Source organism: Mytilus edulis, chromosome 5 (genome assembly GCF_963676685.1).
Source record: "Mytilus edulis chromosome 5, xbMytEdul2.2, whole genome shotgun sequence".
Lineage (NCBI taxonomy): Eukaryota > Metazoa > Mollusca > Bivalvia > Mytilida > Mytilidae > Mytilus > Mytilus edulis.
In genome coordinates this window covers 49813460-49836762 of record NC_092348.1, presented here as the reverse complement: position 1 = coordinate 49836762, position 23303 = coordinate 49813460, and the positions used below count along the sequence as shown (strand labels likewise).

Here is a 23303-nt window from a genome sequence, read left to right as displayed (position 1 = left end):
GTATGTGAAAACTGTCACATTTTCAAAGAATAAAGTTCAATTACTTCTCAATGTCATATTTGAAGTTTATGAAAATCAAAAGGGAGCTTACATCAATAGATACATAAACAATTCAGCAAAGTTTCATGAGAATTGCTGAAAGCATTTTTTGAGTTATTGTCCAAAACTGGAAAATCCCCCTTTTTTTAATGAATAAAAGCTCATAACTCGGAAATATAAATCTAAAATTTATAAAATTCTAAACAGAACTTACATAAATAGATATAAACAATTCACCAAAGTTTCATGAGAATTGCTGGAAGCATTTTTGAGTTGTTGTCACATAAACAGCTGTGCTATGAGCCCATGATAAGCCAGTCACTTTTTCAATACAGTTCAATAACTTCTCAATGTTATATCAGAAATTTATTTATAACTAAAGGGAGGTTTTCTTAAAAGATGTTAATTAATCATCAAAGTTTAATTAAAACTGCTCTTAGCACTTTAAGGATATTGTCCAAAAACTTGAAAATCACTATTTTTTTTATGAATAAATCTTATAACTCAGAAACTTAAAATCACTATTTTTTTATGAATAAATCTTATAACTCAGAAACTTAAAATCACTATTTTTTTATGAATAAATCTTATAACTCAGAAACTTAAAATCAAAAATTTATAAAAATCAAAAGGAGCCTACATCAATAGATGTAAACAATTTACTAAAGTTTCATAAAATTTGAAAGCATTTTAAGTTTTTGTGTAAAAAACTGGAAAATCTCCCTTTTTGTAATGAATAAAACCCCGTAAATCACAAACGTATATTCTAAAAATTTATTAAAATTAAAAGGTAGCTCATGTCAATAGAAATAAACAATTTACCAAAGTTCCTAGCAAATTGGTGAAACTGTTTTTGAGTTTTTGTCTGAAAACTGGAAAATCCCCTTTTTTTAAAGAATAAAACCCCACAACTCCAAAATTGTACATCTGAAATTTATAAATAAACCGAAAGGTAGCTCATGTCAATAGATATAAACAATTCACCAAAGTTTCATACATATTGGTTAAATAGTTTTTGAGTTAATGTCCAATGGACGGACAGACAGACGGTCAACGGTATACCAAAATTACCATGATACGTCCCGTATAAGGATTATTTTCAAAGGTTTCTTCACTAGAGAGCATGGTGAAATTTGTAAGCCATGACATTTGCGTATTCCCTTTCTTTCTCCTCTTGCATTTTCCTTATTATTTCCTTGTTTCATTCATTCCGAATGTTATTTTCATTCTTTTTGTCTTAATTTGATGGCATTTATCCATCTCAATAACACTGATCAATCATAAGAAATAACAATAACTGACTTCTGCTTCATTTGTAGATAACCGATAAAACCCAATTAATGACCCCCAAGTTTAAAAAAACAATCATTACAAAGTAGTACCAATACTTCATTTTGAAAATAATTCTATATTTATTTAATTTAAATTGAATTTTAATTGTCCAGTCACTGCAAGTGTGTTTATTTACTGGTCCACAGGCAAACTACATTGTAGATCTAAAAGTTTACTTGTCCAGTTGTTCAAATACATGTACGAGTCTAAGCGATTCAGGCTTAGCATTTGCACACCCCTGTGAACCAATGCAACCCATCCCTACTAAAGGTCAAATTAAAAGGTTGCAAGAATAAAGATTGAAACGAGTTGAATAATTGACTTGCAAGCCAATTATACATCAGCAATGTATTTTTTCTTTTATCTTATTTAATTTTGATGAAATTTATCCAAACTTACAGCTAAAATACATTTACTTTTAAAATAGTAAATTATATAGTCTGTATATAATATTCAGCTATTTATAATTTGTTTCTTTACAATAAAAACAAGATCACAAATAAAACTTCTAACAACCATGAGAACAGGACCAACATCTCCATATAACAGTTACATTTTTACCAGAAATTATCCTTAGAATTCTTTTAATTTACTTAATATAAAAAAGAAGATGTGGTATGATTGCCAATGAGACAACTATCCACAAAAGACCAAAATGACACAGACATTAACAACTATAGGTCACTGTTCGGCCTTCAACAATGAGCAAAGCCCATACCGCACAGTCAGCTATAAAAGGCCCCCATAAGACAATGTAAAACAATTCAAACGAGAAAACTAACGGCCTTATTTATGTATAAAAATGAAGAAAAAAAACCAAATATGTAACACATAGCAATTTCATAGATTTGGTTTGGAGTATTTATTGTTCAGTCTTCAATCATGAAACCAATGATGTAGGTAGGGTATTACCTATATAGAGTTTGTTTCAAATGATAGTGATTTTTTTGTCATTTTTAATAACATTTAATTTGTAAAATGTAAAAAAAGTTGATGGCCTTGTACGAGTAGTAATTGCCTTTCCGAATTTTGAACCGTTTTTCAGATAGGTCGAAAACACAAGACGCTTGTTTGTGTCAACAAAGGTGCAATTGATCTAATGAACACAAATGAAACTAGAGGCTCTAAAGAGCCTGTGTCGCTCACCTTGGTCTATGTGCATATTAAACAAAGGACACAAATGGATTCATGACAAAATTGTATTTTGGTGATGGTGATGTGTTTGAAGTTCTTACTTTACTGAACGTTCTTGCTTCTTACAATTATATCTATAATGAACTGTGCCCATTAGTAACAGAGAAAAATATTTGGTAAAAATTTACATAAATTTTCCAAATTAATGAAAATTGTTAAAAATTGACTATAAAGGGCAATAACTCCTTAAGGGGTCAATTGACCATTTAGGTCATGTTGACTTATTTGTAGATCTTACTTTGCTGAACATTATTGCTGTTTACAGTTTATCGCTATCTATAATAGTATTCAAGATAATAACCAACTAGAGGCTCTAAAGAGCCTGTGTCGCTCACCTTGGTCTTGTGCATATTAAACAATGGACACAGATAAATTCATGACATAATTGTGTTTTGGTGATAGTGATGTGTTTGTAGATCTTACTTTACTGAGCATTCTTGTTGCTACAATTATCTCTATCTATAATGAACTTGGCCCAGTAATTACAGCGGAAAATATTTTCTAAAAATGTACAAAAATTTATGAAAAATGTTAAAAATTAACTATAAAGGGCAATAACTCCTTAAGGGGTCAATTGACTATTTTGGTCATGTAAACTTATTTGTAGATCTTATTTTGCTGAACGTTATTGCTGTTACAGTTTATCTCTATCTATAATAATATTCAAGATAATAACAAAAAACGGCAAAATTTCCTTAAAATTACCAATTCAGGATAGTAACCTAACAACGGGTTGTCCGATCCATGTGAAAACATCAGGGCAGATAGATCTTGACCTAATAAACAATTAAACCCTGTCAGATTTTCTCTTAATGCTTCTGTTTTTGAGTTATAAGCCAAAAACTGCATTTTACCCCTATGTTCTATTATTAGCCGTGGCAGCCATTTTGGTTGATTGGCCAGGTCACGCCACACATTTTTTAAACAAGTTACCCCAATGATGATTATGGCCAAGTTTAGTTTAATTTGGCCCAGTAGTTTCAGAGAAGAAGACTTTTGTAAAAGATAACTAAGATTTACGAAAAAATGGTTAAAAATTGACTATAAAGGGCAATAACTCCTTCAGGGGTCAACTGACCATTTTGGTCATCTGACTTATTTGTAAATCTTACTTTGCTGAACATAATTGCTGTTTACAGTTTATCTCTATCTATAATAATATTCAAGATAATAACCAAAAACAGCAAAATTTCCTTAAAATTACCAATTCAGGGGCAGCAACCCAACAACAGGTTGTCCGATTCATCTGAAAATTTCAGGACAGATAGATCTTGACCTGATAAACACTTTAACTTCATGTCAGATTTGCTCTAAATGCTTTGGTTTTTGAGTTATAAGCCAAAAACTGCAATTTACCCCTATGTTCTATTTTTAGCCATGGCGGCCATCTTGGTTGGTTGGCCGGGTCACGCCACACATTTTTTAAACTAGATATCCAAAAGATGATTGTGGCCAAGTTTGGATTAATTTGGCCCAGTAGTTTCAGAGGAGAAGATTTTTGTAAAAGATAACTAAGATTTACGAAAAATGGTTAAAAATTGACTATAAAGGTCAATAACTCCTAAAGGGGTCAACTGACCATTTTGGTTATGTTGACTTATTTGTAAATCTTACTTTGCTGAACATTATTGCTGTTTACAGTTTATCTCTATCTATAATAATATTCAAGATAATAGCCCAAAACAGCAAAAATTCCCTAAAATTACCAGTTCAGGGGCAGCAACCCAATAACGGGTTGTCGGATTCATCTGAAAATTTGAGGGCAGATAGATCTAGACCTGATAAACAATTTTACCCCATGTCAGATTTGCTCTAAATGCTTTGGTTTTTGAGTAATAAGCCAAAAACTGCATTTTACCCCTATGTTCTATTTTTAGCCATGGCGGCCATCTTGGTTGGTTGGCCGGGTCACGCCACACATTTTTTAAACTAGATACCCCAATGATGATTGTGGCCAAGTTTGGTTTAATTTGGCCCAGTAGTTTCAGAGGAGAAGATTTTTGTAAAAGTTAACGACGACGGACGACGACGACGCCGGACGCCAAGTGATGGGAAAAGCTCACTTGGCCCTTCGGGCCAGGTGAGCTAAAAACGGCAAAATTTCTTTAAAAATTACCAATTGGAGGGCAGCAACCCAACAACCGGTTGTCCAATTCATTTAAATATTTCAGGGCAGATATATATTGACTTGATTAACAATTTAACTTCTTGTCATATTTCCTCTAAATGTTTTGGTTTCAGAGTTATAAGCCAAAAACTGCATTTTACCCCTATGTTTTATTTTTAGCCGTGGCGGCCATCTTGGTTGGTTGGCCGGGTCACACCACACATTTTTTAAACTAGATATCCAAAAGATGATTGTGGCCAAGTTTGGATTAATTTGGCCCAGTAGTTTCAGAGGAGAAGATTTTTGTAAAAGATAACTAAGATTTACGAAAAATGGTTAAAAATTGACTATAAAGGTCAATAACTCCTAAAGGGGTCAACTGACCATTTCGGTCATGTTGACTTATTTGTAAATCTAACTTTGCTGAACATTATTGCTGTTTACAGTTTATCTCTATCTATAATAATATTCAAGATAATAACCAAAAACAGCAAAATTTCCTCAAAATTACCAATTCAGGGGCAGCAACCCAACAACGGGTTGACCGATTCATCTGAAAATTTCAGGGCAGATAGATCTTGACCTGATAAACATTTTTACTCCTGTCAGATTTCCTCTTAATGCTTTGGTTTTTGAGTTACATGTATAAGCCAAAAACTGCATTTTACCCCTATGTTCCATTTTTAGCCGTGGCGGCCATCTTGGTTGGTTGACCAGGTCACGCCACACATTTTTTAAACTAGATACCCCAATGATGATTGTGGCCAAGTTTGGTTCAATTTGGCCCAGTAGTTTCAGAGGAGAATATTTTTGTAAAAGATTACTTAGATTTATGAAAAATGGTTAAAAATTGACTATAAAGGGTAATAACTCCTAAAGGGGTCAACTGACCATTTCGGTCATGTTGAATTATTTGTAAATCTAACTTTGCTGAACATTATTGCTGTTTACAGTTTATCTCTATCTATAATAATATTCAAGATAATAACCAAAAACAGCAAAATTTCCTCACAATTACCAATTCAGGGGCAGCAACCCAACAACAGGTTGACCGATTCATCTGAAAATTTCAGGGCAGATAGATCTTGACCTGATAAACATTTATATCCCATGTCAGATTTGCTCTAAATGCTTTGGTTTTAGAGTTATAAGCCAAAAACTGCATTTTACCCCTATGTTCTATTTTTAGCTGTGGCGGCCATCTTGGTTGGTTGGCGGGGTCACGCCACACATTTTTTGAACTAGATACCCCAATGATGAGTGTGGCCAAGTTTGGTTTAATTTGGCCCAGTAGTTTCAGAGGAGAAGATTTTTGTAAAAGTTAACGACGACGGACGCCGACGGACGCCTGACGCAAAGTGATGGGAAAAGCTCACTTGGACCTTTCGGCAGGTTGAGCTAAAAATAAATTAAAGATTGAAATAAATTTCTGATACAATTATTTTATGCACAAGTATACTAGCATAATATACTCTCAAAATATTAGGTATGTCTATGTTCAAACATATAACAGGGAAATTCGGAAAAATATGCTAGTAGGTCGAAAATACAATACACGAGGATACATGTATAGTGTTACCTGTAAGATGTAAGATACATGTACCTGTAAGATCGTTGTGGGGCTCATATGGAAGGATCCTATCCTTTTTAGCCCACCCTATTTTGGTACACTTTCAAAACTGATACAATCATCAATCCTGCATGATTTGGTGCAATATTTCACACAATTAAAAAGTTATATAGAAAACTATTTGTGTCCTCATCAATTTCTTAACTGATACATGAATGACTCCCAATGACGGTCTATACTAATTTTAAAGGCTTCCACAGTTTTTGATGAAATAACTTCAACTGGTAGGTTATTCCAATCATTAATAATTCGTTGTGAGAAATGTCTTAATCGAAAAGAAGTGTTACATCTACATGTATGGTTTTGCTAATTTCCAATAATGCCCACGGGTATTAATTATGCAAAAATCAATAAAAGACAATAATTAGCCCTAAATAATCATTTTTAAGGACTTAGTCTTGTGTAATTAATATCACCTTACTCATACAATGTATTGATAATTACTTTTAATCAGCTTAAAACCAGAGATTTTTAAAATTCAACATCATCGGGCATCTGTCAGCATCAGCAACCAAGGGAGATAATTTTTTGTCACATAGACGCTTAATTTTCGATTCGTAGTTCCGATTCTTGAAAACATTTATTTGACCGTGACGTAAAAAAATAAATCAAAACATTAGAGTTATCTCCCATTTATTATTTTTCGATGTGGCATAATTTTTATTTTCATTGATAGTATATATCATTTTACCTACTATTCTAAAGATCTTATATATAGGTAAGCCAGCTTATCTTAACGAAACTACAATTGCAAGCCCGACCTCAAAAACCTTACCATCAGTCATCACAATTTTTTTATTATCATAGACAGCCTATGTCATAGGAGGGTTGGTCGAGGGCCGACAGACTTGCTCGGGAAAGGTTTTGGATAAGAAAGCTAAGGACAGTTTTTCCATCACTTGTTTCAAGTAACTACGCCTTTTGTACAGGATTTTAAAAATTTATACTAGATTAAATTGGTTCTATTCACAGCATTTGCAGGCACTTGTTTCTATCCACGGGAAGGTATCAGGTTCGTTCGCGCCCAATACACTTTCGCACCCTACACGTTTGCACCTCGCATGTTCGCACCCAAGGTCCGTTCGCACTCTACACGTTCGCGCCCAATTTTAATTCAAATCTAGTTGAGTAATTGGAAAATCATGATTGTTGTTATTAATTGCTTTTGTGTAAGTAAAACATTCAAGATTTAAAATGAAAAACACGAAAGATAATTGTTTTTAACAGCTTGGTCCCTTTGATCTGAAACAATAAAATATAGCAATACACTATTATAAACAAAACATGATAAAATTTATTCAACACACACAAAAAAAAAGTAGTCAGAATCTCACTTTATTTTGAAACAAGTCAATGAAACAAAGTTATAGCTATACACTAACCAAAACATGATTAAGATGATTAAAACATGATTTTGCATTATCTTAGACACATTTCAACCAAAAAAGATACATATAAATACTCATTTTTTCCATATACCATAACTCAGTGGAACTTATTGCCAATGCAAACAGTCGCTGTCGCCACAGTCGACACTTTCAGAGAACAGCTCACACCAGCTGTTCTCCACAAATTCATCTAACTCATTATTAGCCTATGTACATAGTTTTAATCACAATTTTAATAAATTATGCACCTCAAATTTATTTCCAAATATTTTTGTTTTTGTTTTGGCCCTTTTGTTTTTGTAAATATATATATAGGCCACGCTGCGCGCGCAAACAGTAAATAATCTTCAGATCATTGAAGGACTACTGAAAACCTAAAGAAGAAGAAGAGTAATTCAACACAAAATAAAATGTTGACAGAATCCCACTTTATTTAGAAAGGATTAAAAAAAATTATAACAATACACTATCCAAAACATGATCAAGATTTATTCAACACAAAAGAAAATGCTGTCTCACTTTATTTTGAGACAGTGACAACAAATATAAGAATACACTTGCCAAAACTTGATTACAAAGCTATAGTTATTAAACACAACATGTAGGGTGCGAGCGAACTTTGGGTGCGAACATGTAGGGTGCGAAAGTGAAAGGGGGCGAACATGAGTGGGTTCGAACGTAAATGGGAGCGAACGGACCTGTATTCCCACGGGAAGACCCACTATCAAGGTATCGTTGTGTCATATGTTTTCGTATCAACCACATTTCGTTGGTTTCGACTGCATACGCTTACATTGTGGCATGTTTTTCGGTTTCTATATTTAGAACAACATCACCACTACAACTTGACATATTTAAAACATATTCAACGTCGCTTTTTAAAGACGTTAGAACAAATTTAATAAAACTGACCTATTTAGCCATTTTTATTTAATATCAAAAATATGCATCACTAGAATAGTTGTGGAAAAAAATTCTGAAGGGTTAAAATAAAATCCAGATATGTTTTTTACCTGTCAGACACCGGATCTTCAAGACATGTGACTGTCATGTGTTTTTTTGGTCGTTTTAATTACAAACCAGCGAGTTAAAATTAACAGGGTTCTTATATAAAATGGTTGTTCAAAATCTAATTATTTAATATTTTATTGACCATTCTTTTTATACAACCTTGATACATGAAGATGAAAACAGTCTGAACTTTTTATATTTAATCCTAAATTTTGAAAACTGCTAATCAAAATCTAACAATTTAAGCACATGAAACACCAACCTACAAATGACCTAAAACTATTTACTAGTAATTTTTAGTACTGAAAAGTATTTAATAACTTTTTTTTATGATTCAAGCTACCACCAGAACCAAGACATTAGAAAATATTAATTTCCGGATTTTATAGTCGTTTCCGGTCCGTGTACTGATCCAATTTTTATTTCATAGGAAAACATATGACGCCGTTTTTTTACTTACAAAAATCACAAAGTTATCGGAAACAGTAAAAAATCGTAGTAAGCCTTGCCAAAAAGACTAGATACCTAAAATCAATCTACAGGACATGCTTTTTAAATTTAAGTACATGTAACCACCTGAATAAAAACTCAAGAGTGAAAAGCGTAAGCAGTGAAAATTGTTATTAGTACGAAAACACATCACACGATGATATATTTACTCGTTGTCAAATTTGAAATATTAAACCAACTTAGATCGGTTAGAGCGGTTTATTGGGAATTTTTCCACGCAGTTGTTGTAACATCTTAACTGTAGTCACCTTTGGAATTTTAGAGTTGTGCCAGTTCATATCCAAAATTACTATTTTTATTTTGGCATAAATTTGCAGTCTTTGCGTTGTGTGTGGAAACTTTTAAATCTTACCAGCGTCTGTGATCTTTGCTTAAACTGTTTTTATACGACCACAAAAAATTTTTTGCGTCGTATAATGGTATGATGTCGTCTTCGTCGTCACCTGTGTCGTTCAAAGACACATTTAGTTTCCAGACAATAACTTAAGATTTAGTTATTGGATCTCTTTAAATTTTTACCAGAAGGTTTAGTACCACTAAAGAAAGGTTGGGATCGATTTTGGAGGTTATGGTCCCAATAGTTTAGGAATTAGGGGCCAAAAAGGTGGCCCAAAATAAACATTTTTGTAGTTTTAAAACAATAACTAGTGTTTAAGTGTATGAATATCTCTAAAATTATACTACAAGTTTCCATACCATAAAGGGATGGTTAGTTATGACTTTGGCAGGTAATGGCTCAAAATGATTTGGAATTAGGGGCTAAAAAAGGCAAAATTAGGGGACAAAAAAAGGGAAAAACTAGGTTTTCCGGACAATTACTTTAGATAAAGTGAATGGATCTCTATAAATTTTTACCAGAAGGTTCATTACCACTAAAGGAAGGTTACAATTGATTTTGGGGGTTATGGTCACAATAGTGTAGGAATTAGGGGCCAAAAAGATACCCAAAATGAGCATTTTTGTAGTTTTCAATCAATAACTTGTGTTTAAGTGGATGAATCTCTCTGAAATTTTACCACAAGTTTCCATACCGTTAAGGGATGGTTAGTAAAAAAATGACTTTGGGGGGTTATTGCTCAAAATGTTTTGGAATTAGGGGCAAAAAAAGGGGGGAAACTAGTTTTTTCTGGTCAATGGACAATTAAGACAATTTAAAAGCAGTGTAATGGAGGTAATTCAAAAACAGTTAACATACAATGTTTGGTATGTTCGTATTTACCTCCCTTGCACTACTTGAAAATAATGTATAAAGAAATGTCAGATTTGAACTTATTGCAAAAAAATTGGGGGTGAGAGGGGGCCCACTAACTGACCTAAGAGGGGGCCGCTCCAGTCACGCTTCAATGATTCCCTATATAAGCAACCATTTTTTTCCCAAAAAGGGGGGGGCCTGGGCCCCCCCTTAATCCGCCTCTGGTTTAGGAATAAGGGGCCAAAAAAGGGCCCAAATAAGCATTATTCTTGGTTTTCGCACAATAACTTTAATATAAGTAAATAGAAATCTATGAAATTTAAACACAAGGTTTATGACCATAAAAGGAAGGTTGAGATTGATTTTGGGAGTTTTGGTCCAAACAATTTAGCAATAAGGAGCCCAAAGTGTCCAAAATTAAACTTTGTTTGAATTCATCAAAAATTGAATAATTTAGGGTTCTTGGATATGCCGAATCTAACTGTGTATGAAGATTCTTAATTTTGGTCCCATTTTCAAATTGGTCTACATTAAGGTCCAAAGGGTCCAAAATTAAACTAAGTTTGATTTTAACAAAAATTGAATTCTTGGGGTGTTTTGATATGCTGAATCTAAACATGTACTTAGATTTTTGATTATTGACCCAGTTTTCAAGTTGGTCCAAAGTGGGGTCCAAAATTAAACTTTGTTTAATTTCAACAAAAATTGAATTCGTGGTGTTTTTGTCGAGCCTTCGACTTTAGTCGAAAAAGCGAGACTAAGCGATCCTACATTCCGTCGTCGTCGGCGTCGTCGTCGGCGGCGTCCACAAATATTCACTCTGTGGTTAAAGTTTTTGAAATTTTAATAACTTTCTTAAACTATACTGAATTTCTACCAAACTTGGACAGAAGCTTGTTTATGATCATAAGAAAGTATCCAGAAGTAAATTTTGTAAAAATAAAATTCCATTTTTTCCGTATTTTACTTATAAATGGACTTAGTTTTTCTGCGAGGAAACATTACATTCACTCTGTGGTTAAAGTTTTTAAAATTTTAATAACTTTCATAAACTATCCTTGATTTGTACCAAACTTGGACAGAAGCTTGTTTATGATCATAAGATAGTATCAAGAAGAAAATTTTGTAAAAATAAATTTCCACTTTTCCGTATTTTACTTATAAATGGACTTATTTTTTTGGCCAGAAACAAAACATTCACTCTGTGGTTTAAGTTTTTAAAATTTTTATAATGTTCTTAAACTATCCTGGATTTCTACCAAACTTAGACATAAGCTTGTTTCTGATCATAAGATATTATTCAGAAGTAAATTTTGTGAAAAAAAAATTCACTTTTTCCGTATTTCACTTATAAATGGACTTAGTTTTTCTTCCAGTTAACATTGCATACAGTCTGCAGTTAAAGTTTATAAAACATTTATTAGATTCATAAACTATCCTGGATTTTTTACCAAACTTGGAAGCTTCTTTCAATCAAACGACAGTATCGAGAGGGAAATTTTTATTGATGTTTTTCCTTATTTTTATTGAGTCTGCAATTAACAGCAAAAGTAGGCGAGACATTGGGTTCCGTGGAACCCTTACGAATTTTTTTATATGCTGAATCTAAACATGTACTTATATTTTTTATTATGGTCCCAGTTTTCAAGTTGGTCCAAATCATGGTCCAAAATTAAACTTTGTTTGATTTCAACAAAAATTGAATCCTTGGGGGTCTTTGATATGCTGAATCTAAACATGTACTTATATTTTTTATTATGGTCCCAGTTTTCAAGTTGGTCCAAATCATGGTCCAAAATTAAACTTTATTTGATATCAACAAAAATTGAATCCTTGAGGTTCTTTGATATGCTGAATCTAAACCTGTATTTAGATTTTTTATTATAGGCCCAGTTTTCAAGTTGGTCCAAATTGCGGTCCAAAATTAAACTTTGTTTGATTTCAACAAAAATTGAATCCTTGGGGGTCTTTGATATGCTGAATCTAAACATGTACTTATATTTTTTATTATGGTCCCAGTTTTCAAGTTGGTCCAAATCATGGTCCAAAATTAAACTTTATTTGATATCAACAAAAATTGAATCCTTGAGGTTCTTTGATATGCTGAATCTAAACCTGTATTTAGATTTTTTATTATAGGCCCAGTTTTCAAGTTGGTCCAAATTGCGGTCCAAAATTAAACTTTGTTTGATTTCAACAAAAATTGTATATATGGGGTTCTTTATATATGCTTAATCTAACCATGTATTTAGATTTTTGATGTTTGGGCTCGGTTATCAGATTGGCCCACATTGAGGTCTAAAGGGTCCAAAATTGAACTTCATTTGATTTCATCAAAAATTGAATTCTTGGTGTTCTTTGATATGCTGAATCTAACCATGTATTTAGATTTTGGATATTGGACCATAATAGGTAATGTCCAATTTAAAATTTAAAGTTTTTAAGTTTAAGTTCTTAGACCACATTCATTATGTGTCAGAAACCTGTGTTGTGTCAACTATTTAATCACAATCCAAATTCAGAGCTGTATCAAGCTTGAATGTTGTGTCCATACTTGCCTCGATGTTCAGGGTTCAAACTCAGCGGTCGTATAAAGGTGCACCCTGAGGAGCATCTGGTTCATTCATTATTTTGTACATAAATCAGGCTGTTAGTTTTCTTGTTTAAATTGTTAAACATATATAATTTCGGTGCCTTTTAAAGCTGACTATGCAGTATGGGCTCTACTCATTGTTGAAGGCCGTACAGTGACCTACATGTATAGTTCAATGTTAAGTTCTTTGTCATTGGATTGCTTGTGAGATTTTGTGAGGAGTTGTCTCATTTGCCTCCATACCATATCTTCTTATTCTTATAAATAAGAAGTTTTAAACTTTCCAATGTAATCTTATATTTATAAGTGTTTGACTCCGAATTCCTTTCAGAAAAGATTTAGTTTGATCACCTTGTAAAACATAGAATTACTAGCGCAGAGCCTTATCAAGAATTTCAGAGAGGGAGAAGTGACTTGTATGCATCGTATAACATGCTTTAATAAAATTGATGGTATTGGACCATCAAAGTGCCATTTAAACCAAAGATTAGGTGTGTTCTGTCACCCCCACTCCTCCCCCTCCCCACCCAATGAGCTTTCAATTAAAAGAGACATCTTTGGTTGTCCTCGTGTTAATTGTGTTTATGTGTTTCCTTGATTCATAGGACACAATCAGTCATTGTCAGTACTGATTTTTACTATGTGCCTGATTTTCTTTTCTTCATTTACCTCATCTCAAAGTTACAGTAAGGCAAAAAAAAAACTCTCACCTCACTGCAAGTTTAGGACATCCCTAGCACCAGTTTGCAAAATAATTGAGTAGACTTTGTAAGATGTAACTTAAATATAGTCCAGTTATTTTTGTTCAAATCCTGCGATAGTTTTGATTTTGAAATATTTGGGGAAGATTTTATTTGGGAGGAGAGGATTCATACATGTATAAGATAGCTCATGTCTGCAGGCTAGCATCTTTATTTCCTGTCTGGTTTCCTTAAAGGATATTTTTTTTATCAATCTTTAGATCTTTTAGTTGATCAGCTAATAAAAATTTATCAGAAAAATTGATAGTCTTATTTTTGGTATAGTATCTTAAAATTGCCTGTTTTCAGGTTGGTTTGTATGAACATGCTCACTTACTTGAAATTTCTTTCATCTAAAACACAATAATTACAGTATAATTAAAGTAATTTATTTTTTCAGTAAATTTTTTTTCTACATCATTATCGAAACCTCACTAGAAAAAGCTAATGAATAATTAAAAGACAAGTTATACAGAAGAAGTCAATGTAAGTGCTGGAAATCTATAGACATAATCAATATCATGTATTCCAATAATAGACGATTTGGACACAGATATATATATATGTGCTAAGAGATGTGGACCTTAGTTTATAATTGGAAACAAAGTGGACCTTAGTTTATGATTTTAAACAAAGTGGACTTTAGTTTATAATTGGAAACAAAGTTTTATCATTGTCCTTTTATTAACTTTGCCACTTCTGAGACTTTGATCAGTGAATTTTACCTAGTACAGAAATAAACATGTATGTTCTTGACAAACTGTTTGACATTTGTGAGCATGGCCATGAAAAGAAATATTAAAAGATGTAGTAAGACAATGTGATTGTTAAAGGGCTACAGTATTATTCCAAGCTCTCGTCATTTTACAAGAAAGAAAATCAATTTCATTAAAGTTTATATTTGTTTCAATTAATTTGAAGAAAAAAAAATGATTGTCAAACAACTACAGACTGGAAAATGTATAAATCAATTTAGACTTGGTGATAAAAATTTAAATTATTGATGGATTTCTATTAAGGAAGCTTTTTATTATGTAGATTGTATTTATGAGTTTATATGCTGAGCCTGCTCATTTCAGTTATCAAATCTGTTGAGCATCATCATTGTCTCATTTCAGTTAGACTTTGTACAATAGCTATATATTTTTTTTAATTGTTTCATTGACTTTTCAGTTGCTATAGTTGCAACACAGGTTGGAGAAAACGGAAGTCTTTATGTAAGCTGTTAAGTTATGATGTTCATAGTTATTCTGAAATAAATATAATGATATATCTTTTGCAGATTTGGAGACCATGCAGAATGAGAATAATAAGATGTAGGTTAAACCGCCTGATCAAGACATCCATTTGTGCCACATTACTTATTTCCTTGGTCTATGTTATAAGTCTTGTAGTGATAACAGTAAAGGAAAATCGGTGTTCAAATGAGGAGTCACTGCATTTCATAGAAGATCTTGTAAGTACATTTTATATTGGTTAGAGAATGTTACTAAAGATACTGCTATTTCTTAGTCAAGGATAATTTATCATAATAAACCAGTTATAGTGACATTTTAAATGCAATACGGTAATGTAAATGCAGTTTTCACACTGAGAATTTATTCAGATGAGTCCAGTCAGTCAATTTAATAAATTTGAAAAATGTTCAATGAAATGATAAAGCAGCTATTGACTTATTGTTTACTTTTATTGCTGAAGACTTAAATTAAATAATCGTTTATGAATTACAGTGTGAGGACTACAAAAGTCATAGAGTTGAAGGCAGATTATGTGAAGCAATCTGTGAGTCTAAAGACATTATATTCCAAAAATGTGCAAACTACAGAGGAGGGAAAGTAGTTCTGCTGGCACAATGTAATGGAAGGTGTCAGGAAGGCAAAAATGTGAAGGCTGTAATCAAAACCAGAAGGTGGGAGGGACATCATTTTGAACCGTTGAATTTAGGTACACATGGTAATAAAAGTCTGACTGCAGATAGTTTAAAAATTGCAAAAACTTTAATGAATGATCTTATTTATTCTACAACAAAAGTAAACATGGGAAGTATCAAAGACATTTTTGAAAAACTATGGGAAATGGATTTCACCTCTTTTGTGAAGAGTGCCAGATACCCTGGTGCTGACAATGTTGTCATAGAAAGCTTATGGAAACTATTGAACCAAGATGAATACTTGTTTATGTCGGTGAATAAGGATAGTCATTTTATTCCAAAGATCTATGGAACATGTGGAGGAGTTTATGTGATGGAGTATGCTCCATCAGGTGAAAATCTCAATTCATCTCCAAGCATTTTTACTGCTAAGAAAGGAGGCTGGGTTGAACGTGCAAGCATAGCATTGCAAATTCTAGACATCTGTCAGTCATTTGACATAGATTTTCATGAACCTTTACATTTTTGTGATGTTAAGGAAGAAAACTTTGGATTAGATTCTAAAAAGCAAGTAAAAATAATTGATACTGACTCTTTATTTTATGACACATCAATGATGAAAGATTTAGGAGATCCAAAATGTAAAAGCCACCAAGAATGTGATTTCTTTGATTGTCGAGGATGGTGTGATATAGAGAAAGAAAAATGTGTTCCTAAGAGAACTAATAATAATTTACAGGTAATAAATACGAAAAAATAGAAGTGATACTTAAACTTTACAGCTATATTATGAGCAATCCAATCAAATGTTCTCAAAAAAAAAGGGTGCGCATAATAGTATTATATGTTATAGATTATATGAAAATTTCTATACAAGTACAGTAAAACCTGCTTACGAGACCACATGTATTAAGCAAAAACCTGTGTTAAGGATGTACACCTCTGAGGAGCTAAAAATTTCTAGAATTAAACTTTTTTCTTAACCTGATTTTTGGGTTTATAAGACTGTAACAAAATAATTGGTGAAGAAAAAATCATATGGTGGTGCACTTCTTTTTTTGCTACGGCCGTTTGAAAATGCCCAATTTTGATGATTTTCCCATTTTTCATCGATTTTTACCTATTTTTGGGCTATTATCATGAAAAAAATCACAGTTCCACAATTAAACTTTTTCTCATACTTTCTATAAAGATGAAGTGGACCAATCTGAATAAATTTTACTTACAAAAACTATAGGTACATGTAGGTGTTACTATAAGAAAGTTTTACCATATTTTGATGCTTTTTTGTGTAAAATTTACCATGCTGTGAATTTTGTATTTTTGTGATTTTTCTCAGTTTTAAGAACAAAATGCACATTATTTCAACTTTTTTGTTATAAATGAACAAAAAAAGACATATTTAAGAAATTTGAAAAGACCAAAATGATATGGGATGTACATGATTCATGTAAAATCATATTTTGTATCCCTCACCCATTTTCTCAAAATTTTGGCTAAAAATACTGACTTGATTGGTCGTAAAATTTGAAAACTGGATTACGCAAAAATCATTCATTGTAAATACACAAATTTTTCACAGATTTATGTTTGCTTATAATATTTTAAAGATTCATTGATATTTTCCACTTCTATCACATGTTTTGGAAATAATTCAAGAATGAGATTTCAACGAGACTGAACGAGACTGAAAAGTCAGAAGAATACATCCTTAAAAGACCACCAATTTTAGATCTATCTGTAGTCGATTTCATATAAATTGAACCTGTATTAAAAGACCACCTGTCTTAAGAGACCACTTCTTTACTCTCCCTTAAGTGGTCTCAAAGAACAGGTTTGACTATATATAATTCAGGTTTTAGGAGGCGTTACAGATACAAAATTTTCTGAAATTACCTTCATGTACTAAGAAAAAGTTGTATTGACACTTCTACACCTAGGCATTACATATCCATGATAAGCTTCAAAACTATGATAAGCTACAAAACCATCAACAGAAAATTAAGCTTTCATACTCAATTTTGATAACAATACTTCTCCAACTTAATTGGCTCCAAATTTGGAATAAAATATTGTACGGTATTCAATTTAAATAAGTTTTTTCAAGAAATTTAAGTCAACAGACTCAACACTTTCATGTGCAGAATTTTACAGGCTGGATATGTATGCATGTACATGTAATTAAAAAATTCAAGACAACCTACCTACTAGCTATTACTTCTTATTGTGAATTTTTCTCACAACTCTTTTTTTCCATGGTCTTAACTAAGGGATGTGGGAATTCTGATTGCTGTGCAAACAAATTTAAGGACATAAGGATATAAAACATAAACATTATGAAACATAAAAACTATTGATTTCTAGCACTCTCATTAGCTAAGTATATTTACCTCATATTTATAATATACTATTGATTATTGCACCTTAACTTTACTATTGTTTATCATGTAAATCTATTACATTGTACTTGTACTAAAATACAGCAGCTTTGAATATGTGCTGTTAACTAATACAATATATTTTATTACACAAGTGGGTATACAAATGTATATGAAGAAATAACTTGCACAGAAAATATATCAGCAATGGTACATGTATATAATAATACATTGTAATTGGTTATTTTGTATTACAATTGGTTTGCAATATTGGTGGTTTTGTGAATATTGCAAATAGATAGGCTATTATCATATACCCTTGTATGTCCATCTGTATTTACTCATTTCCAGACAGACTGACCCTGTTAAACTATCCTAAAACAGACTTTAACACTTACAAAGTGTATTTCAACACTTTGTACTGTTAAAGTCTGTTTTGGGATTGTTTAAAAAGATAATAGGTCTATCTGTCTGTCCCTCCATCAGTCTGGCAAAACAGTTTTCCACACTTTTTATACGGCTGCAAAAATTTTAATTTTTTGGTCGTCTATTGCTATCACGTTGGCGTCGTTGTCTGTGTCGTCGTCGTCGTCATCGTCGTCCGAATACTTTTAGTTTTCGCACTCTAACTTTAGTAAAAGTGAATAGAAATCAATGAAATTTTAACACAAGGTTTATGAACACAAAAGGAAGGTTGGGATTGATTTTGGGAGTTTTGGTCCCAACATTTTAGGAATTAGGGTCCAAAAAGGGCCCAAATAAGCATTTTCTTGGTTTTCGCACTATAACTTTAGTTTAAGTGAATAGAAATCTATGAAATTTTGACACAAGGTTTATGACCACAAAAGGAAGGTTGGGATTGATTTTGGGAGTTTTAGTTCCAACAGTTTAGGAATTAAGGGCCAAAAAAGGGCCCAAATAAGCATTATTTTTGGTTTTCGCACAATTACTTTAGTATAAGTAAATAGAAATCAATGAAATTTTAACACAAGGTTAATGACCACAAAAGGAAGGTTGGGATTGATTTTTGGAGTTGAGGTCGCAACAGTTTATGAATTAGGGGCCAAAAAGGGACCCAAATAAGCATTATTTTTGGTTTTTGCACCATAACTTTAGTATAAGTAAATAGAAATATATGAAATTTAAACACAAGGTTTATGACCATAAAAGGAAGGATGGGTTTGATTTTGGGAGTTTTGGTCCTAACAGTTTAGGAATAAGGGGCCCAAAGGGTCCAAAATTGAACTTTGTGTGATTTCATCAAAAATTTAATAATTGGGGTTCTTTGATATGCCGAATCTAACTATGTATGTAGATTCTTAATTTTTGGTCCCATTTTCAAATTGGTCTACATTAAGGTCCAAAAAAAAGGGTCCAAAATTAAACTTAGTAGTTTGATTTTAACAAAAATTGAATCCTTGGGGTTCTTTGATATGCTGAATTTAAAAATGTACTTAGATTTTTAATTATTGGCCTAGTTTTCAAGTTGGTCCAAATGGGGGTCCAAAATTAAACTTTGTTTGATTTCATCAAAAATTGAATAAATGGGTTCTTTGATATGCCAAATCTAACTGTGTATGTAGATTCTTAATTTTTGGTCCAGTTTTCAAATTGGTCTACATTAAGGTCCAAAGGTTCCAAAATTAAACTAAGTTTGATTTTAACAAAAATTAAATTCTTGGGCTTATTTGATATGCTTTATCTAAATATGTACTTTGATTTTTGATTATGGGCCTAGTTTTCAAGTTGGTCCAAATCAGGATTCCATATCAAGTATTGTGCAATAGCAAGAAATTTTCAATTGCACAGTATTGCACAATAGCAAGAAATATCTAATTGCACAATATTGTGCAATAGCAATTAATTTTTAATTGGAGTTATCTTTCTTTGTATAGAATAGTAGTTGATAATATATGTTGGAAATTTGCCAGACATGACTATGATGTCATTTTCTATTTTTATTTGCCAATAACTTTATGTAAATAACTTCATTGGAAATTTGCCAATATAAAATGTTGCTGATAAAGCTTTTTTTCCTTATCTTATCTAAAATGTTTTTAGATAATGTATGTTGGACATTTGCCAGACATGACTATGATGTCATTTTCTATTTTTATTTGCCAATAACTTTATGTAAATAACTTCATTGGAAATTTGCCAATATAAAATGTTGCTGATGAAGTCTTTTTTATTGTTTTATACAATAAACAATGTATATTCACTTTTACTACCAACCAATCTTTACCATTCAGTGATAACAAGCACTTTATTTTACATTTTAATATTTTATGATGTACTTAAAAGAGTAGTTATTGTTGCAAACTCCATTAGAAATTTGAATTGATATCAGTTTTGGAAAAAGGGAAACGGGGATGTGAACAAAAAGGGGGGGGGGGGGGGGGGGGGGGGGGGGGGGGTTTGAATTTTTCTCATTTCAGATTTCATAAATAAAAAGAAAATTTCTTCAAACATTTTTTTGAGAGGATTAATATTCAACAGCATAGTGAATTGCTCAAAGGCAAAAAAAAACTTTTAAGTTGACCACATTCATTCTGTGTCAGAAACCTATGCTGTGTCAACTATTTAATTTTAGATTTAAAAAGTTTGAAGAAGAAATCTTTAATTGATTTGTAAAATCTTGACATTTGTTTTGTGTAAAAAAAAAACATGTAATGTCAAAAATTTGATCACAATCCAAATTCAGAGCTGTATCACGCTTGAATGTTTTGTCCATACTTGCCCCAACTGTTCAGGGTTCGACCTCTGCGGTCGTATAAAGCTGTGCCCTGCGGAGCACCTGGTTTCTCCATGCTTGAAGATAGTGATTTAATTTTTGGTATATATAGTTTTATCATGACAAGTTGATGATTTTGTGCAGAGTAATGGTCCTTCGACTTAAAAATTCACCCAAATAATCAGTGTTGGATAATTTTTTGTGTCATTCCTGAAGATATTGATTTGATAATTAGTATAAAGTTTTATCATGACAAAATTACAGATCAAGTTTGAATTTTGTTCTGGTATGACAAATGTATGAAGATTTATGGTCCTTAGACTTAGAGAATTCACTTAAATAATCAGTTTTCATGCTTGAAGATATTGACTTGAATTTTTTTATTTAGTTTACACTAAAGTTATAAATCAAGTTAGAATTGTGTTCCAATTCAAAAAAGGTTAACCGTTAGGGAACTATGTATTGCCATGCAATATCACAGAAGTCTTGTTGAAACTCAATTGCTTATTTCTCGGTTTTGCTTAGGTGATTGTTTGTAATTGTGGAGTCTAATTATTTCTTTGAATGAAACTTTACTTTAATGGCTATTTTTTTTCCTTTCAGAATGTTTGTGAAGACATTTTCATCCCCAGAGCACACAACTTTTACACAGGACTTCTGTTCTACCCACCAGATGAAATTGCTGCTGAACTTAAACAACTCTTAGAAGAATGTGCTTATCCAAATAGAAATAAAGGAGAAATTGTAAGGACTCCAACACCCACAGAAGTCTTCTGGAAATTAGTAACATTATTAAAAAGAAGTAAACATTTAATAAAACAGAATAGAAAAAATAGCTGATAAGCATCATCAAAAGCAAAACATAGTTTCAGCTCTTTATTTATGTGTATAATTTATTTGTTGTATTTTTTTGTGAGAGAAATGTGTCTATACATTATAATTTAATTTTGGATGTAAAAAGTCTTCTGATTGGCTAATCGTGTTTTGTCTATGAGCTCATAGACATAATTTTCTTATCATGCTTATGTTACCATGACGTCGTTAACTTTTTTTTTTCATGATTTACTCCATCTTAAAATGGATTTAGAATTAAATGATAAGAAATGACTTATATTTTTCTGTCTATTCCAAATAACTTAGAAAAATGTGGTGCACACTTTATAACAATCTGCTACGCTGGTTATTCAGTGTGCACCCCATTTTTTATGTTTTTTCTTCAGAGACAGAAAAAATATTCCAGTCATTCCCTAATTGTTTTTGTTGCCTTCATAGCACATTCACTTTTGTGTCTAAGGAGTTACTCATATCAAAACCTTGATGAGAGTTAGATTATCAGAATTTTTGGGAAAATGGAACAGACAATTGTTCAAGTAGGTGACTGGTCAACTATGTTTTTTTATATGATAAAAGATTGTAAAAGTGCACATGTCTGTCAGGGTTAGTTTGATCTTTTTCATGGATAATTGATTGATTCCAGATTTTGTGATACCTGTAATTAAACCTTGGTTTCCAACATAAAATTCATTCATGATCAATAAATTAAAGCTGCAAGCCATTTCCATGTGTGTACTCTTGTTTTTATGTATTGCAAATGTATGTATATTTGATAAATACATAATTTTAAAAAGAAATCTGATGTTTATGTTTATTTAGTCTTCCAAGTTTTTTTTAACATTTATATACATGTACATGTACTATGTAATTATTTTATTGCAGTATACATAATAATTTCAAATAATTTCACCATTCTTATTGGTTATGTTCAGATATTTTTAATAAATCAATCATATTGTCAGCATTACTATACATAATGTATTAAAGAAGGTCTGCAATTGTTGTGAATCTCAATAATTTTATTCCCTAAATTTTTTAAATTCAATTACATAAATGCTGAAATCTGCAAACTTTGAAACAGAAAGGCAAATTGTGTGAAACACTGTTTTACACAAATAAAGTAAAAAGAAAAATAAGTGATTTATTGTATTATTTAGACTATTTTTACAAATATCAAATATTTGTTTTGCTTAATTCAATATTTCAACTAAGCCATATAAGGGGAGATAGCTATTATAGTAAATGGTTTTGAATGATATACCTTTCCACATGTAACAAGAAAACAAGTTTGAGTACACCATTTTTATATGACCTCAAAAAATTGTTTGCGTCGTATAATGCTATCATGTCATCGTCAGCGTCGTTGTCAGCATCGTCGTCGTCCGAAGACACATTTAGTTTCCGGACAATAACTTTAGTTTTAGTTGGGATGGTTAGTATTGACTTGGGGGGGGGGCTCAAAATTTTTTGGAAATAGGGGCAAAGAAAGGGGGATAACTAGGTTTTTCTGGTCAATGGACAATTAAGACAATTAAACAGCAGTGTATGGGATGTAACTCAAAAACATTTAACATACAATGTTGGGTATGTTTGGCATTTATCTCCTTTACACTACTTGTAAAGTTTAAAGAAGAAATCTTAAATTGCACAATATTGCTCAATAGATTTGTAAGAACTTGACATTTGTTTTGTGTCAGGAACTCATATTATGTCAAAGACTTGATTACAATCCAAATTCAGAGCTGGATCAA

At 31.9% G+C, this 23303-nt stretch overlaps 2 protein-coding genes across 2 annotated transcripts in view; one reads left to right on the top strand and one right to left on the bottom strand.

Moving 5' to 3' along the window:
* The window catches only part of LOC139523868 (uncharacterized), a 30854-nt gene extending 23960 nt beyond the window's left edge, over window positions 1-6894 (bottom strand). The window contains exon 1 of the mRNA XM_071318232.1: window positions 6747-6894. The gene's annotated coding sequence lies outside the window, so the exon portion shown is untranslated. The remainder of the gene's footprint in view (window positions 1-6746) is intronic.
* A 23-nt stretch (window positions 6895-6917) lies between these two features.
* On the top strand, window positions 6918-22685 carry LOC139523869 (divergent protein kinase domain 1C-like). The gene is made up of 4 exons (XM_071318233.1): window positions 6918-7020; window positions 15019-15192; window positions 15467-16345; window positions 21322-22685. The coding sequence occupies exons 2-4, from the start codon at window positions 15037-15039 to the stop codon at window positions 21556-21558; spliced, it is 1272 nt and encodes a 423-aa protein (XP_071174334.1). The 5' UTR covers window positions 6918-7020; window positions 15019-15036; the 3' UTR covers window positions 21559-22685.
* The last annotated feature ends 618 nt before the right edge of the window (window positions 22686-23303 follow it).

Coding starts and splice junctions, on each gene's coding strand:
- LOC139523869 (XM_071318233.1), top strand. CDS start 15,037: ATGAGAATAATAAGATGTAGGTTAAACCGCCTGATCAAGACATCCATT. Junction 15,193..15,466: donor TGCATTTCATAGAAGATCTT/GTAAGTACATTT, acceptor TATGAATTACAG/TGTGAGGACTACAAAAGTCA. Junction 16,346..21,321: donor GAACTAATAATAATTTACAG/GTAATAAATACG, acceptor TTTTCCTTTCAG/AATGTTTGTGAAGACATTTT.